The sequence below is a fragment of the Ursus americanus genome, chromosome 4 (genome assembly GCF_024610735.1).
Source record: "Ursus americanus isolate L20-20 chromosome 4, mUrsAme1.1.p, whole genome shotgun sequence".
Taxonomy (NCBI): Eukaryota; Metazoa; Chordata; class Mammalia; order Carnivora; family Ursidae; genus Ursus; species Ursus americanus.
Genome location: NC_142130.1, coordinates 22,417,683 through 22,432,150, shown reverse-complemented (window position 1 = coordinate 22,432,150; position 14,468 = coordinate 22,417,683). Strand labels below are relative to the sequence as shown.

General features: G+C 53.9%; 2 protein-coding genes across 8 annotated transcripts in view; one reads left to right on the top strand and one right to left on the bottom strand.

Moving 5' to 3' along the window:
- Positions 1 to 10,872, top strand: part of IGF2BP2 (insulin like growth factor 2 mRNA binding protein 2) — a 159,251-nt gene extending 148,379 nt beyond the window's left edge. For 4 of the 6 annotated variants that reach the window (XM_045776575.2, XM_045776573.2, XM_045776577.2 and 1 more), the window contains 5 exons: positions 145 to 261; positions 4,257 to 4,331; positions 5,744 to 5,875; positions 7,545 to 7,658; positions 10,019 to 10,872. In XM_045776575.2, the coding sequence (XP_045632531.1) occupies positions 145 to 261; positions 4,257 to 4,331; positions 5,744 to 5,875; positions 7,545 to 7,658; positions 10,019 to 10,153 (573 nt within the window). In that variant the 3' untranslated portion in view covers positions 10,154 to 10,872. Of the gene's footprint in view, positions 1 to 144; positions 262 to 4,256; positions 4,332 to 5,743; positions 5,876 to 7,544; positions 7,659 to 9,008 lie in introns of all 6 variants that reach the window. The other 2 variants (XM_045776576.2, XM_045776574.2) reach the window with 1 other exon arrangement.
- SENP2 (SUMO specific peptidase 2) overlaps positions 10,620 to 14,468 on the bottom strand; it is a 41,905-nt gene continuing 38,056 nt past the window's right edge. The window contains exons 18-19 of one of the 2 annotated variants that reach the window (XR_015724156.1): positions 12,111 to 12,329; positions 10,620 to 10,815 (exon numbers count right to left, since the gene is read on the bottom strand). The gene's annotated coding sequence lies outside the window, so the exon portion shown is untranslated. The remainder of the gene's footprint in view (positions 10,816 to 12,110; positions 12,330 to 14,468) is intronic. The other variant, XR_006776035.2, reaches the window with a different exon arrangement.

Here is a 14,468-nt window from a genome sequence, read left to right as displayed (position 1 = left end):
AGACTCCCATGCGCCATGTTGGCCATTTCCTTGGGCGCTGGGGCCTTCACAGCACATGGCTCCCGGGAGGTGCTCAGTAGTTGCTGAGTGCCTGAAGGAGCCGCCCCAGTGGGAGTGACGTCTTGTCTTGTGTCGCCCTTCCAGTATCCAGAGCAGGAGATTGTGAATCTCTTCATCCCAACCCAGGCTGTAGGTGCCATCATCGGGAAGAAGGGGGCGCACATTAAACAGCTGGCCAGATTCGCTGGGGCCTCCATCAAGGTAAAGCTGCTCTCCATGGCCACCCTCTTCCATCACCAGACCCCCCACCCCATGTCTCTTGTTCCTTCTGCTGCTCCTGGGAAACGCTGACACCAGGGACGGGGGCCCACAGGGTCAGGCAAGTTTGCCTCCAGGATTAATCCCATCGGCTCTCCTCTTTACCTCTCCCATTCCTTTCTTATTATTAGTTATTACTAATAACTAAATTAGAAAAATATTAACACCTAAGCCAACCTGGTCCTTGTTGGGCTACCACAGCTCTCTGCTCAACAACGTCAAGCAAAGACAGGCTGAGCGCTTTGCCGAGCCAAGGGGGCAGACGCCAGCAAAGCGTCATTTACACTCTGCCCTTATCAGAGCTTTGAATCAGAGCTTTGACGCTTTAATTAGTCTCTGCTTCACAAATCCTTGACCCTCAAGAAAAGTTTGCATGAAACACTCTTTGGAAGGCACTAACGCTGTAGATAACAGGAGCTGGGGACACAGCCCGCTAGGCAGCCCAGGGACCGAACACACTGGCTCAGGAAGGAAGGCCCCTTGATCTCTGGGAAGGATCGTGAGTGCGGGCCTGGCGGTGGCAGTTCCATGCCCACATCCTGCCCCCTCGAGCACCCTGCGAAGAAGTGTCTCAGGAGCTGAAAGGGAAGGATTCTTCGACCCTGGTCCTGCTCCAAGCCCAGCTATCGGCTCTGACTCAGAGGCAGAATGCTGAGCACGTCCCAAGCCTCATGAAACACTTTTGAAAACAGAGTTTCCGTTGTTACGTAAAGTAATTTGCTACCATGGGACAACCCGGAATTCCGAACTAGAAGTCTCATGACTTGGAGAGAAAGAATGCTTGCACTTTCTTCTCGAGAAGAGCTGGAATTTCTCCCACAGCAAGTGTGCTGGAGAAAAGGCAAAAACAAAACACTCTGAGCGGTGCAGGACAAGGACGGCAGTGAGACCATCAGAGGGTTTTCTGTAGGTAAAGCACTTGCCCTCTGTTACCTGCAAAGCGCAGAGACCTGCTGGGAGCCCAGAGGTGCGGGCGGCCCGCAGCACAGAACCTGGGGGGGCCTTTGCTCCCAGCATGCTTGTTGCCGGCGGGACCCCAGCGCACGACGGTCGGCCGTGGTGGGACAGGTACAGCATGAAAGCCCACGGGGCTGGCTGCCCCCGGGACCTTTCCCAGTGTCCAGTCTTGTGGCCTGAGAGACCATGGAGGCAGAACGAGAGGATTTCAACCACGGGGGGCTTGAGGGATTATGGCATCACGTCTCTTCCCTGTGTCCCTCGAGAAGAGTGGGACTTCGGCCCAGGAGCCAGCCTGAGGCACACCAGTGGCAGGACCCGCTGTGACCTCATCCATTGTGCTGACCTGTAGGACATTGAGCGCCTACTGGGGCTGGCTGTGGCAGGAACTCTCCATTTACTGTTGCCCGTAAGGAGCCAGGGCCCAGAGTTTCACTGTCGAAGGCCACAAAGGTAAAGAATGTGACCAGGTGACCCAATTTCTACAGCGAGAGGGAACACAAGCCGGGCTGAAAGGGAAGTATTCTTCAACCCTGGTCGAAGAGAGGGAGGGAACACAAGCCCAGGGAGCGTGAGAGGGAGAAGCAGGCTCCCCGCAGAGCAGGGAGCCCAACGCGGAACTTGATCCCAGGACCATGGGATCGTGACCTGAGCCTGAGCTGAAGGCAGACACTTAAGGACTGAGCCAGCCAGGAGCTCCCCAATTTCTGGTCCAGTGTTTTTTTCCACCGCAGCACCCTGAGTGCTGTACCAGAATCATGCCCAGCAGGAAAGGAGAGAGCGCGCTCCCTTGGGCGTCGCCCCACAGCCTCCCCAGCACCCTTCCATATCCCGGCAAGGTTGCGTGGCAGTATGTCACTTAGCTCGTGACCTCTGGGATGGGCAGAGACAGCAGGGCGGGACCAGGGGGCAGAATGGGCTCTGCAGGCTGGTCAGGCCCAGTTGTCCTTGATGCTGGGCCAACAACCCACTTCTCCAGCAGCCTTCTGCCCACCCCCACCTCTGTCCATAGCAGTGAAGCAGAGAAAACCAGGGACGCCAAGTCTTTGTGAGAGAAATTTCCTACTTTTTAAAAATCAGTCTGGTTTTTGTTAGTTTCGACAGGACTCTGAAAGCATTTTCTCTAAAGCTAAACGGATAATCTCCCGCTAAAGAACCCTCCATGCCTGCTTTGCCAGTCTTTGGGGGCCGCAACCAGAGGCACATCGGATGCTGCCAGGGCGGGGAGAGCGCGGTACACTACTACGTGGGAGCTGAGTGCTGGCAGGGAGGTGGGCAGAGGTGAGGCCGGGCACATGCACCCCAAGATGCTTTGGGGTCACTCTCCTGCCCTGCAGAGCATCTGGGCAGCCGGCTGCAGAATGCCACACGGAACTCCTGACCCTTGCTTCGGGCCCTGCTCACCCTGGGATCTGGGCAGGCACCTCACCTCCGGGTCCCATTTGCTTCAGTCATAAGACGGGGTGCTCCTTCCTGGTGCTGTCAAGGGAGTTTGCCGGCGGAATGTCATTCCAGAACTGCAGGAGCGCACGAGTAGCTCTGAGACTTCGGGTCTGGGCGGGGGAACCAGACAGTGGAGAGATGGGGTGTTTGCTTCAGAAACTGAGCGAGGCAGCCACGAGTCACTGGGAGGCGGACAGCGACGGCAGAACGGATTCGGTCAGCGTGAAGCGTGAATTGGCCTTTCAGCCCTTCCGGATTTGGGGGGGTAAGAGCCACGACCCGCCCTGTCCATGCTCCAGTCTCTCTCGTTCACTCTTTGAGATAAGGACCAGGCGTAATACCAACTGAGGATCGAGAAGCAGAGGCAGGTGTCCCGGCCCCCACTCTGGAGGGCCCGCCTGTGTGTGGCCTGCCGGAAGCCCCGGTCCCCTGGGGACATGTGATCGCTTCGGTGGAGGCTGCAGCCCTGCGCTGTGGGAGGCTGGCAGGAGTCCGCCCACACAAAAGCAAGTCCTCCCAAGGAGCTCAGGCTTGGAGGCCTGCGCCTCACGTTCATCCTCACAGCTTGGACGCCGTCACTGTAAAGCTGCGGCAGCCGCACGGCCGCGCCCGGCCTCCGAGGGAGGTGGAGGTGGAGGTCGAGGCACAGCAGGGAGTGAATTCCATCCACTGCGAACATCTCCTGAGCCACTGGCTTTTTTTTTTCTTTAGGAACACTGTGACCTGTAAATGAGGTTTCTTTTTTTGACTTTGCCCTTAGGAAGCTTGAAACGCAGTCTGCGGCCCACCTGAGGCAGGTGTATGGGACCTTATGAGACGCATTTGTGCACTGACCCCGCTCCTGGCTCGTTTCTGTGTTTGGCACACTTTTCACTCATTTTACTTGAACTTCAGTTTTGCTCACTGTATTTCTCTTCAAAGCTACCCTAATGGTTTTCTGAATAAGGCAGGCTGTGCAGAGAAGAATCTGTAATGAGGATCTAACAAAAGTGCTTGCCTGGGCCATCACTTGAGTTGTGTTACAAGAGAACTCAGACTCACAAGGGTGAGAGCAAAAGGCGGCGTGGAGCTTGCCAGGGTTCACCTCGCAATTACACAGATGAGGAAATGGAGTCCGGGGAGGGGAGGGATTTGCAGAGCAGACCAGGGTGTCCTCACCCCTGCTCTGGAGCTGTCACACTCAGTTCCTATGCCCCCCACCCCCATGCCCTAGCTCCACTGTCGCCAGCAGCCGACTGCCCATGTGAGCTGAGCGTTAGAAGCGGGGCCGCTGTCGTGCATGCTGGCTCCAGTAGTGCCCCTGTGGACTGCCTCCCCTCTGGGGCCCGGGTGCGGTGGTGGAGCCCACACCTCCCACTTCCTCCTAGAACTCGACTCCCTTGGCTCAGTAAAGGAGGCTCGTGCTCGGTACCCAGAGTGGAAGCAGCAGGTGCAAAGGCAGAAGCCCTGTAACCCCTTGCTAGGGCGTGTGCGCCGCGTGCCCAGATGGGAGAGGGGCCCGGGGAGCACAGCATTTTCCTCTTGCTTGTAAACCGCAGATTGCCCCGGCGGAAGGCCCAGACGTCAGCGAAAGGATGGTCATCATCACCGGCCCACCTGAAGCCCAGTTCAAGGTGAGTGCCAAGGGTCACCTCAGCCCTGCAGTAGCTGAGGGCCTTAAGCAGGCGGCAACCATGCCAGAGGCATGTTCAAGACTGTTCTTTGGGAGGCCCAGCCTCCATTGCCCTTTCTGCTGCCGCTCACTCATCTCAGACTTACCCTGTCTTGCCTGCCTCCGGGCTGTTCCTTCTACTTGGAGCCCTCCTTCCCTTCTCTTTTATGGAAAAGTAGATTGTCTCTCAGTGCCCCGTTCAAACAGCACCTCTGGGGTATCTCTGACCCCTGAGCCGTGGTTTCGAGGATAGGTGTCTCAGACTCGTTGAGTCACCCTTCTGGCTCTGGGGGCATAACCGGGGGGTGAGGGGACATAGCAGGAGTTTGTCGGGAGTTTGGTGAGGTGCATTTTGTTTTTGCCTTTTCTCTCCCCTAGGAAAATAATAAATTTTTTCTGAAAGTCAAAAGCATATTTATAAAAATATAGTCCTTATCATTAAAAATATTTAAGATCTGAGAAGAAACATGAACACATGTGGAAACATTTAAGAACAGTAACCCTTGGACTCGTGAGCAGATAAAACGTGGTATACCCACTCGGGAGGACGTTAGCCATAAAAAGCAAACTTCTGATGCATGTCGCAGGGCAGATGAGCCTAGAAAGCACTGCGTGAAGTGAAAGAAGGCAGAAACAAAAGGCCACGTGTTCTAGGAGTCCCTTTATCTGAAATGTCCAGAAAAGGCAAATCCGTAGAGACAGAAAGTAGGCCGGCGGCTGCCCGGGCCGCGAGGAACGGGGGCTGCCTGCTACTGCGGCATTTCTCTTCGGGGGACTGGGGTGCGAGTGTCCTGGGCGGTGGGGATGGTTGCCTAACATTGTGAATACACCAAAACCTCCTGGAGTGCACCCTTTAAAATGATGAATTTTAGGTTATGTAAGTTAAATCTCAATTTTTAAAGTTAAAAAAAAAAACAAACCAACCCATAACCTCACAGCTGCACTGGCTCCGGAGTTAGGACATCAGCAGGCAGCCCCGTCACCACCTCACCTCCATCCCTCAGTGACCTGGGGTCTAAACTTACCCCCACTTACTCCGTCCTCCGGGGGAGGACATGAAGAATGCCCCGCACCGGTTCATTCAGCCGCACGCTTGTAGGTGTTAGGGCCGTGGAAATCAGAGCCGGCCGCCGCCACCCGGACCCCACACCAAGAGCTTCCTAGGGGTGGCGGTCCTGTGTGGTCCTGCAGTGTGGCTGGAGCAGCGCCCTGCCGGGTCTCTGAGGGAGGGACGCAGGCGCACGGCTTCCCCATGCCAGCGCTGGGGAATTGGGGGCCGGGGATGCCCCGGGCCTGGGCTGGCCAGTTCTAGCCACAGCACCGTGAAGTGCGTTGACTGGCAGCCGAGTCACCTGTCATGCCTTGCCCTCTCAGGCCCAGGGGCGGATCTTCGGGAAACTGAAAGAAGAAAACTTCTTTAACCCCAAAGAAGAGGTGAAGCTGGAAGCCCACATCAGAGTGCCCTCTTCTACAGCGGGCCGGGTGATTGGCAAGGGCGGCAAAACCGTAAGTGTGCTCCGAGCTGGCTTTATCTCCTGGCTGATTCCCTGCCCCAGCCTCACCTGACTTCCCTCAGACTCTTCTTGGCTCTTCAATGACTTTACTCCGGAGCTGAGGGCCCCAAATCCAGGGTGTTGAGCCAGGCCACCAGAAACACTAAGGTTCTGCACCCAGAAATCCGGCATCTCAGCTACATGGTGGTAAATGAAGATCCTGACTCCCTGATGACCAGGAGGCTGCCTGCTGCCCCCTTTAAACTCACACATAGCAGCAGGAAAACACTAGGGAACAGAATCCCATCCAGAGGATACCCACTCGGCCAACTGTAGTCTTCTCTAAAGTCACACTCAGAGGCAGACAGGGTCTGGTGTCCTACACTCTCCTCTGACTTTTCAAACTCCCTCCTGCAGATTCTGTCTCCTGGCTATTCCCCAAACCTGCCCATCTGTTACAGGGGAGCTAGCATAGCCATCAGGTGGTGGGTGAGAAAGAAATACTTGGAAAAAAAAAATAATAATCATCAAGGTTTTCAACCTGAAGGTGGCAGCAACACAGAGGAATTTGAACAGTGCCAGAGACTTAACTGTGGAGCTTGTAGGAAGGAGCAGACAGTCCGTCGACGCAGGTGTGTTCTAGAACATGACTTACCCCACGTGGCGGGGTATGACCCCCGAGAAGTTCCGTAGAGCCAGTGCACACTAGCAGAGTGGCTGTGTTGAGTGGCAGGAATTTGGGGGATCTCTGGAGTCGTGTGTGTATGTGCCTGCTGTTTTCTTTACACAGAAACTCTAAGAACTCAAGGCCAAGTTCTGGATATAACGAGTCATCTTTATGCAAAAGAGTAAAGTCAAATGGCTGGCAGATTATTCCCCATATCCAGGAACATGATCGGCATCCGAGGGCCACACGCCGCCTCCAGACAGGCTAGATGCGGTAGGCAGGAGAGCTAATGGCCCACGGGGATCACATCCTGAGCCCGTGGATCCCGTCTGGTCATCTGGGAACAAGTCACTGAATTCTGTGAACCCCCAGCTGTCAGCTGCCCCCTGAGCTCTTGGTGCCCCCACTGGTGTGCACTCAGCACCCCGGGGTGGGGCCTGGGCTGAGCCCCCACACAGCGTAGGCTTGTTGAGGTTGGGGAGGGGCACGGAGAGCAGGAAGTGGGCCGCAGGTGATGGGGGAGCAGCAGGGCTGGAGGCTTCCGGAGGGGGCCCGGCGTGGAACTGGAGCGGCAGGGAGGAAAGGTGATGATCCGAAGGTAGGAGGAGTAGAAGGCAGACTCGGAGGCAGGGGTGAAGAAGAGCGGGGCTCTGAGCAACGCCTGATAGAAGGTTTACTTTGGCGAGTCTGAGAGACTGAGAGGTGGTGTTGGCTCACGGCTGGCACCCAGGAGGGATGTTCCTTCCTGGATGACGGGAGAGCCTGGGTCACTGCGCATCGAAGGGAACTCCAGAGTAAGAATTCAGCCCAGAAGGAGCTCCAGGGAGTTGGGGGCTGGATCCTCCCTGGGCCGCCCAGTGAGTCTCCAGGCTCAAACAAACGTGGCCTCTGCGGCCAGGGGCTTGGAAGCCCCAGACGCATCCCAGGCTGAAGGAAAGGAGAGGAGCCTCCAGCCCCCTTGCCCTCCAGCACTCCCCTCCCCACTTCCTCCTGAACCCACTTTCTCCCCTCCCAGGTGAATGAACTGCAGAACTTAACCAGTGCAGAAGTCATCGTGCCTCGTGACCAAACGCCAGACGAAAATGAGGAAGTGATCGTCAGAATTATTGGGCATTTCTTTGCTAGCCAGGTACCTGTGCTGTGAGCGTCTGATCTCTCCTGCCAGCTACTTTTCAGTTCTCTAAGCTATCGGTGGCCTGTCCAGTGGCCACGGGCCCTGCACAACCCCCCGCACCCGCACACAGATGGAACCTCCCCCTGGCTCTTCAGGGACTGCCTGAAGGGCAGGGGAAATTGCTCCACACCGGCTCCTCACGGCTCTCCCCAGGCAGGCTAGAGGAGCTCGAGGAAGAGCCTAGCACTCGAAGTCAAGCCGAGCCCATCTCCAGCCCCCTGCAATGCTAGAGCATAAGGTCCCCCCTTCCTTTGCTGCCTACGCAGGCCTCAGTCACAGCCTTCCCCTGCTGGGGATCACATACCCGGCAGGGACCCACCCTCAGGGTTCCCCAATCAGGCTCTGAGAACCAGCATGTGTACCAGAATCTCACTGTGAAGGGCTGAACACGCTCATTGCAGGAGACCTCCGTTTCTCTGCCGTCCTTCTCCACCTCGGCGTGACATCCCCCGTCAGGGCCCAGGACCCCATCTTCATTCAGAAGGATCAGTGACTCCGCCTCATGCGGCCTGGTTCTTTTCCATGCTCGGGGATAGAGCAGTCCCAGTCCTTGCCCCAAACCAGTGAGGGCAGGCTGAGCTCACACGGAAGCTTTGAGCAGACAGCCTGCTCTCCCAAAGCCGCGCCTGCCAGGAGGCCCCGTCTGCTGGAGGCCCCTGCCCCTCCCTGCAGAGCCCCAGCACAGCCCACCCTGCCGCTCCTGCATCCCAGCTCCTCCCGTGCCCTGCGTGCCTAGAGGGGTGCAGTCCCAGGGCTGTCTGGGGGCATCCCTGCATCGAGCACCGGTGTAGGGGGAGGGGACAGGCTTGGGCTCACGTGTTTTCTCTAGTCGGACAGGGTAGAGTGTCTGGGCCAGTGTCTCTCACTTCCTCCCCATCCCATTTCCTGTCTGTCTTTCCCGGCATCACACTCATGTTCTTCCTAGAGGCTCCAGAAAGGTGGGTGCGGCAGCCCTGAAAGCCGCAAGTGTGTGTAGTGGGCGGGGGAATGCTGTCTGACCTCCACGAGGCCCCCTGGGCACTGGTTCCCTGCCTCTGCTTCCTGGCCTCTCCGTCCAACAAGCACCTGGAAGCTTCTGGGGTCCCACCTCCTTATCCTGCACCCGGCTGCCTTGGGGAAGGGGGGGGATCCCTGCACTTTAGGCAGAAAAGGCCCCCCGGAGTGAGGGCCTCAGCAGGTAGATGACACTTTTCTGAGCTTCCCACTTCCTTTTCCCAAGTCCCAGCCCCAGGCTCCCACCCCCACTGCTTGTCCTCAGAACCGGGTTCCTTTTTCTCCCCTGTCCCCTCCTCTCCCTTGCTGCAGACTGCACAGCGCAAGATCAGGGAAATTGTACAGCAGGTGAAGCAGCAGGAGCAGAAATATCCTCAGGGAGTCGCCTCACAGCGCAGCAAGTGAGGCTCCCACAGGCACCAGCAAAACAACGGATGAATGTAGCCCTTCCAACACCTGACAGAATGAGACCAAACACAGCCAGCCAGCTCGGGAGCAAACCAAAGACCATCCTGAGGAATGAGAAGTCTGCGGAGGCGCCGGGGACTCTGCAGAGGCCCTGAGAATCCCAGGGGCCAGGAGGGAGGAGGGGGGAGGTCAGCCCGGGGCCCCACCCGGCCTCCTGCCTCCCCCAGGGCCTCTGCAGGCTTCCCAGCCATCCACTGCACCGTCCACTCGGATCTCTCCTGAACCCCCACCACGCTATCCCTTTTAGTTGAACTAACATAGGTGAACGTGTTCAAAGCAAAGCAAAATTCACACCCTTTTCTTTTTGTGGAAATTGCCTCTGTACATGTGTGTACATATTAGAAGGGGAAAGATGTTAAGATATGTGGCCTGTGGGTTACACGGGGTGCCTGCAGCGTTAATATATTTTAGAAATAATATATCAAATAACTCAACTAACTCCAAGTTTTAATCAATTATTAATTGTTTTTCTTTTTAAAGAGAAAGCAGGCTTTTCTAGACTTTAAAGAATAAAGTCATTCTTTGGGAGGTCTAATGGTTTAGTAAAGGAGCTTCGAGACCACCCACAAAAATTCACCCAGGGAAATCTCGAAAGGACACTCACAGCAGTCTGGATCACCTGTGTATGTCAACAGAAGGGATACCGTCTCTCTGAAGAGGAAACTCTGTCTCTCTTCATCCCTGTCTAGCTCACACACCCATTTCTCTTTGCTTCACAGGTTTTAAACTGGTTTTTTGCATACTGCTATATAATTCTGTCTCTCTCTGTTTATCTCTCCCCTACCTTCTCTCCCTCCCCTCCTTCTCCATCCCCATTCTTTTTAATTCCCTCATCCCTCTGTCTCAATTCCCAGTATCTACGCACCCCCCAGGCAAAGCAGTGCTCTGAGTATCACATCACACAAAAGGAACAAAAGCGAAACACACAAACCAGCCTCAACTTACACTTGGTTACTCAAAAGAACAAGAGTCAATGGTACTTGTCCTAGCATTTTGGAAGAAGAAAACAGGAACCCATCAAACCAACCAACCAAACAAAGAAGAATTCCACAAAGAAAGAATGTATTTTGTCTTTTTACATTTTGGTGTATAAGCCATCCATATTCAGCGAAATGATTTCTTTCTTTTTAAAAAAAAAATGTGGAGGAAAATAGCAATTTACACGAGGTCGTTGGCCCAGGGCGTTAAATTTACAGATTTTTTTAAACGAGAAAAACACACAAAAAAAAGCTACCTCAGGTGTTTTTTACCTCAGCACCTTGCTCTTGTGTTTCCCTTAGAGATTTTGTAAAACTGATAGTTGGAGCATTTTTTTATTTTTTTAATAAAAATGAGTTGGAAAAAAAATATCAACTGCCAGCCTGGAGAAGGTGACAGTCCAAGTGTGCAACAGCCGTTCTGAATTGTCTTCCGCTAGCCGAGAACCTGTATGGCCTTCTTTTGGACAAACCTTGAAAATGTTTATTTAAAAAAAAAAAAAAAAAGATGACCAAGAAAAACAGAGAGAGAAAACATTGGAGATGTCCTGGACTTCAATAGGGTACGCGCCATTAGGGCTTTCTGCGCTAAAGGATGGACAGGTACTGGTTTATGTGAACAAGCCATTTACCACCAGACTGCAATGCCAGTTTCCTCTACTGCAAACAGTGTTCTGTGACAAAAACAAAAACAAACAAAAAAAAAAATGAAATATATCCAGCTAACAAGATCCTGGTGTCTTGGTCTCTTATTTTCCTAAGCATTGCCCATCCCAGAGCGTCAGCAGAGCTCCGGCTCTGGGGGACTGAGGGACGGGCCGCACGTACGGTCAGGACTGGGAAGCCGCCCTGAGCAGGCAGGCTTCTGCAGGAAGCTTTCTGGGAGAAGCTAAACTCGGTCAGTGGTGCTGCAAGTGTGGTCCCCACCTGGCAGCATCCGTATCACCTGGGAACTTGCTGGAAATGCAGGTTCTTGGGGTCCACCTTGAATCAGAAACCCTGAGGGGCCCCGCAGTCAGCTTCAGCAAGCCCTCGGGGTGATTCCGGAGTGTGGCGGAGTGTGCCAGCCAAGGAACTGGAGGGATGAGCTGACCGCACGTCAAGGTAGGTAAGACTAGCCCCTCTCTTTAGGGAACATTAAGCCTGCCCAGGAAAGAGTTGATTTTTATGTAGGGGAGTAGGAGGGGATAATACACCAGACAGTTCAAGGGAAGAGGTGCTCATCCCGCCCCAGAAGCCCCATTATGAGTGTTCCAGGAGGTCAGAGAAGAGCAGGGTCAGCCTGGACCGAGGGGGGAGGGGCAGGCAGGGTGCTGTCCTTGACACTCTCACGGACGTGTCGGATGTGTCGTAAAAAGGTCAGTCAGGGATGGGCCTGTTCCACGTATGAGCCTTCGTTCATAGACCTGTGGGGCCTACTAGAGACGGATGCTCGCGGTCCAAGCAATCTTAGGGATAAAGAGGTGCTATGGACTGCCAGCAGTGGCCAGTCAGGCTTTTCGGGGTGACCGTTCATAGCGCGGCAAGGACAGATGGAGGGAACGGATGGGGCTGCGGAGTAGCCACATTCCCTTCTAACAAACTCTGAGGCCTCCTCAATCACTTAAAATTTGGTCCTCACCCATGTCCCATCCCCATTCCTGGTTTTCTCCTAACTCCAATTTCTGAGATGCTCTGTACTTCTCAAGTTTCTGCATGTAGGCGCCAGCTGTTCTGTCCCTGCTGTGGTTGGCATGACTCCGGGCAGGGACAGACTCCCGTCCCTGTGGCCATTACAAGTCCTGGTACCTCTGGCTCCGCCCTCCCCCCCTCTTCCCTTTAGGACTCAAACCCGCTGCCCTCTCAGGGACAAACCAGCCACGGGCTGACTGTCCAAGAGGAGCCACAGGGTTCCCGGCAAGCAGGGCTATTTCTGAACCCTGTGCCCGGGGCCGAGCTGGCCTGTCTGCTGAGCGGAGAAACAGCACACCTTTAAAGGCAGGGCTTTAAATACAGGCCCCAGGGCTTGCGAACCAGTCTCGGGATGGAGCGATCACCTGAAAGCACGATGATCGAGAAGACACAGGACCCTCCAAACATGCACTCTTAGCTCTGCTGCTCCCGTTTCATTCCTTGACCTTTGTTGCAGCTGCCAGAATCTGAGGTTTCATTCCAGGTCCTAAACTGCCCATTTCCAAAGTCGTCGTCTCTGAACATGTGAGAGAAAGACAGGGAAGGAAGTGCTAAGATGATGTCGGGGTACAGAGCACCCAGAAGTCGTGCTAGGGTTGCAGAAATGAAGGGGAGGCCACACGCAGAGGCAGAAGACAGGAAGGAGACGGCTGGCTGGCTCGTAAGCAAAGCTGTTCTCCCCGCAGCCCGTTTTCTGAGAACCCGCGTGCTGGGCGAAACCCCGCCCCACCTCCTGTCCACCAGGACAGCCTCAGCTGTGCGCGTGCGCGGGGCTCCGAGCACGTGCTCGGCACACCTGCGGGAGCTCAGACTACTCAAACTTTGCGCCCGTTTCTCCTATGAATCCCTGGCTGCCTGCCTTGAGAGGTCATCCTGACTCCCAGAAAATCCTCATGACGTGATTTTATGCAAAATAAAGGACAGTTGTTAAATGGGGGCTCAGGTCAAAAACAAAGGTTTTATCCATGCACCTGCGCTCAAAAAGCCCCTCCCTGTTCCCTTGGACCGAGCCCCTGGAAAACCCATGACCCACAGTGCTTTTGAAGGTACTGACCTCTCCCTAGACTTGGTGAGTAGCCTCAAACATCCTTTCTTTCCTGGTTAATTTTCCCTCTAACTAGATTTCTAGATGTGATTGTTCCATCCAACATGGAGCTCTAGAAAAGGATGACAGAGGTGGCCTGCAAATTAGCAGAGGGTTCCAGCATAGAGGGAGAACTTGAAAACATGAAAAAAGGCGAACCAAAAGAAGGTGGGGGAAGGGGGATTAGCCGAGGCCAGAAAGAAGGTGATCTTGACAGGGCAAGGGGTAAGGGGAGGGAGGAAACACTGATTTCTAAGGGAGTAACCTGGCACCCATTAGGATATGAGCGACTTAGTGACTGAGCAGACGGGTGGGATAAGGACATGAAGAGTATGAAAAGCATCTGGCCTTGTCTTATTCCTACGTCCCTGGGGAAGGATGCCGCCAACAGAGGCAGTCCAGCTAACGATTGTGAAGGAAGCCCACCCTTTATATTTAGAGACTAGCCTAAGTTGTACACGCATCCAGACCTCTGCCTCAGAGCCTACTGGAGGTTTCTTTGGCCTGCTACCGCAGATGTCTAACACCGCTAGCAAGTTCCCTTGGTGTTTACAGTAAATTGTTGCTGCTGCCCTTTATTTCCTCTCCCCCTTGCCCTTAAGGTGCTGATGAACTGAAATTTAAGACTTCTCCCATATGCATTACCCCAGGGCAGGCCTGAAGGCAGGGACTGGGACTCTGGTACCATAGCTCCCTTTTCTTTTCTGGGGTCTCACTTCCTCATCAGGAACAGAAGAGAAAGCCCCGGCCCAGCAACATTCTCCCTGTCCCTCTGTACTCGAGCAGTAGAACCTTGGAGACCTGGCTCCTTATCTGGAAAATAAGCATTTCAATACAACAAAGTCCCTCCAAGTCAAAAATGGCTTCTAGTTAGCAGCCTTCAGTGTTCCTTCTTATGGTTTCTCATTAAATATCAAAAAGATGAAAACTTAAGAGCACCAAAAACAGACAAAACAACCAAACACCCAAAAAGCAAGGGAAACTGACAATAAGCCATACCGAACTGGAATGGGAAAACTTCAGTGCCTGGCATGGTCTAGTTTCCTGGAACCACTTTTTTGAAAGATAGAAACCTGCATACTTGCCATCTCCGGGGTTACCCACCGCTCCCCCGTTCCTACTGGATGGAGTGCCAAGTGGAGGGGAGAGCGGTGATGGAGCAGCAGCGGCCATCGTAAAACCCAACATGGAAGCCAAGCGTTAAGGAAAGCTCCTGACACTACCGAGGACACGGCGACGGCAGACTACTCAGGTCAAACTGGTACCCGAGACAGAAAACTATCTTTTTAGAGCAACTGTTATTTTGTGTCCTTTGTTACAGCAACAAACCAGTATCTTAATACAACCAAACAAAAATAGAGATTCCGATCTAGATAGATTCTGGCATAGTTTTTGGATAGAACTAAAGTTCTAATCAAATACAGAACAAAAAAAGTTATTTACAAAACAAAATAACAAGCAAAAAATCAAGCTAGTTTCAGCTCTCTGTGCTCCACTGCAGAGTGTCAGAAAGCAAGTTTTAAGAAGAAAAAGGGCCATAACTTGGGAATTTTAATACCCAGTCCAGTTATC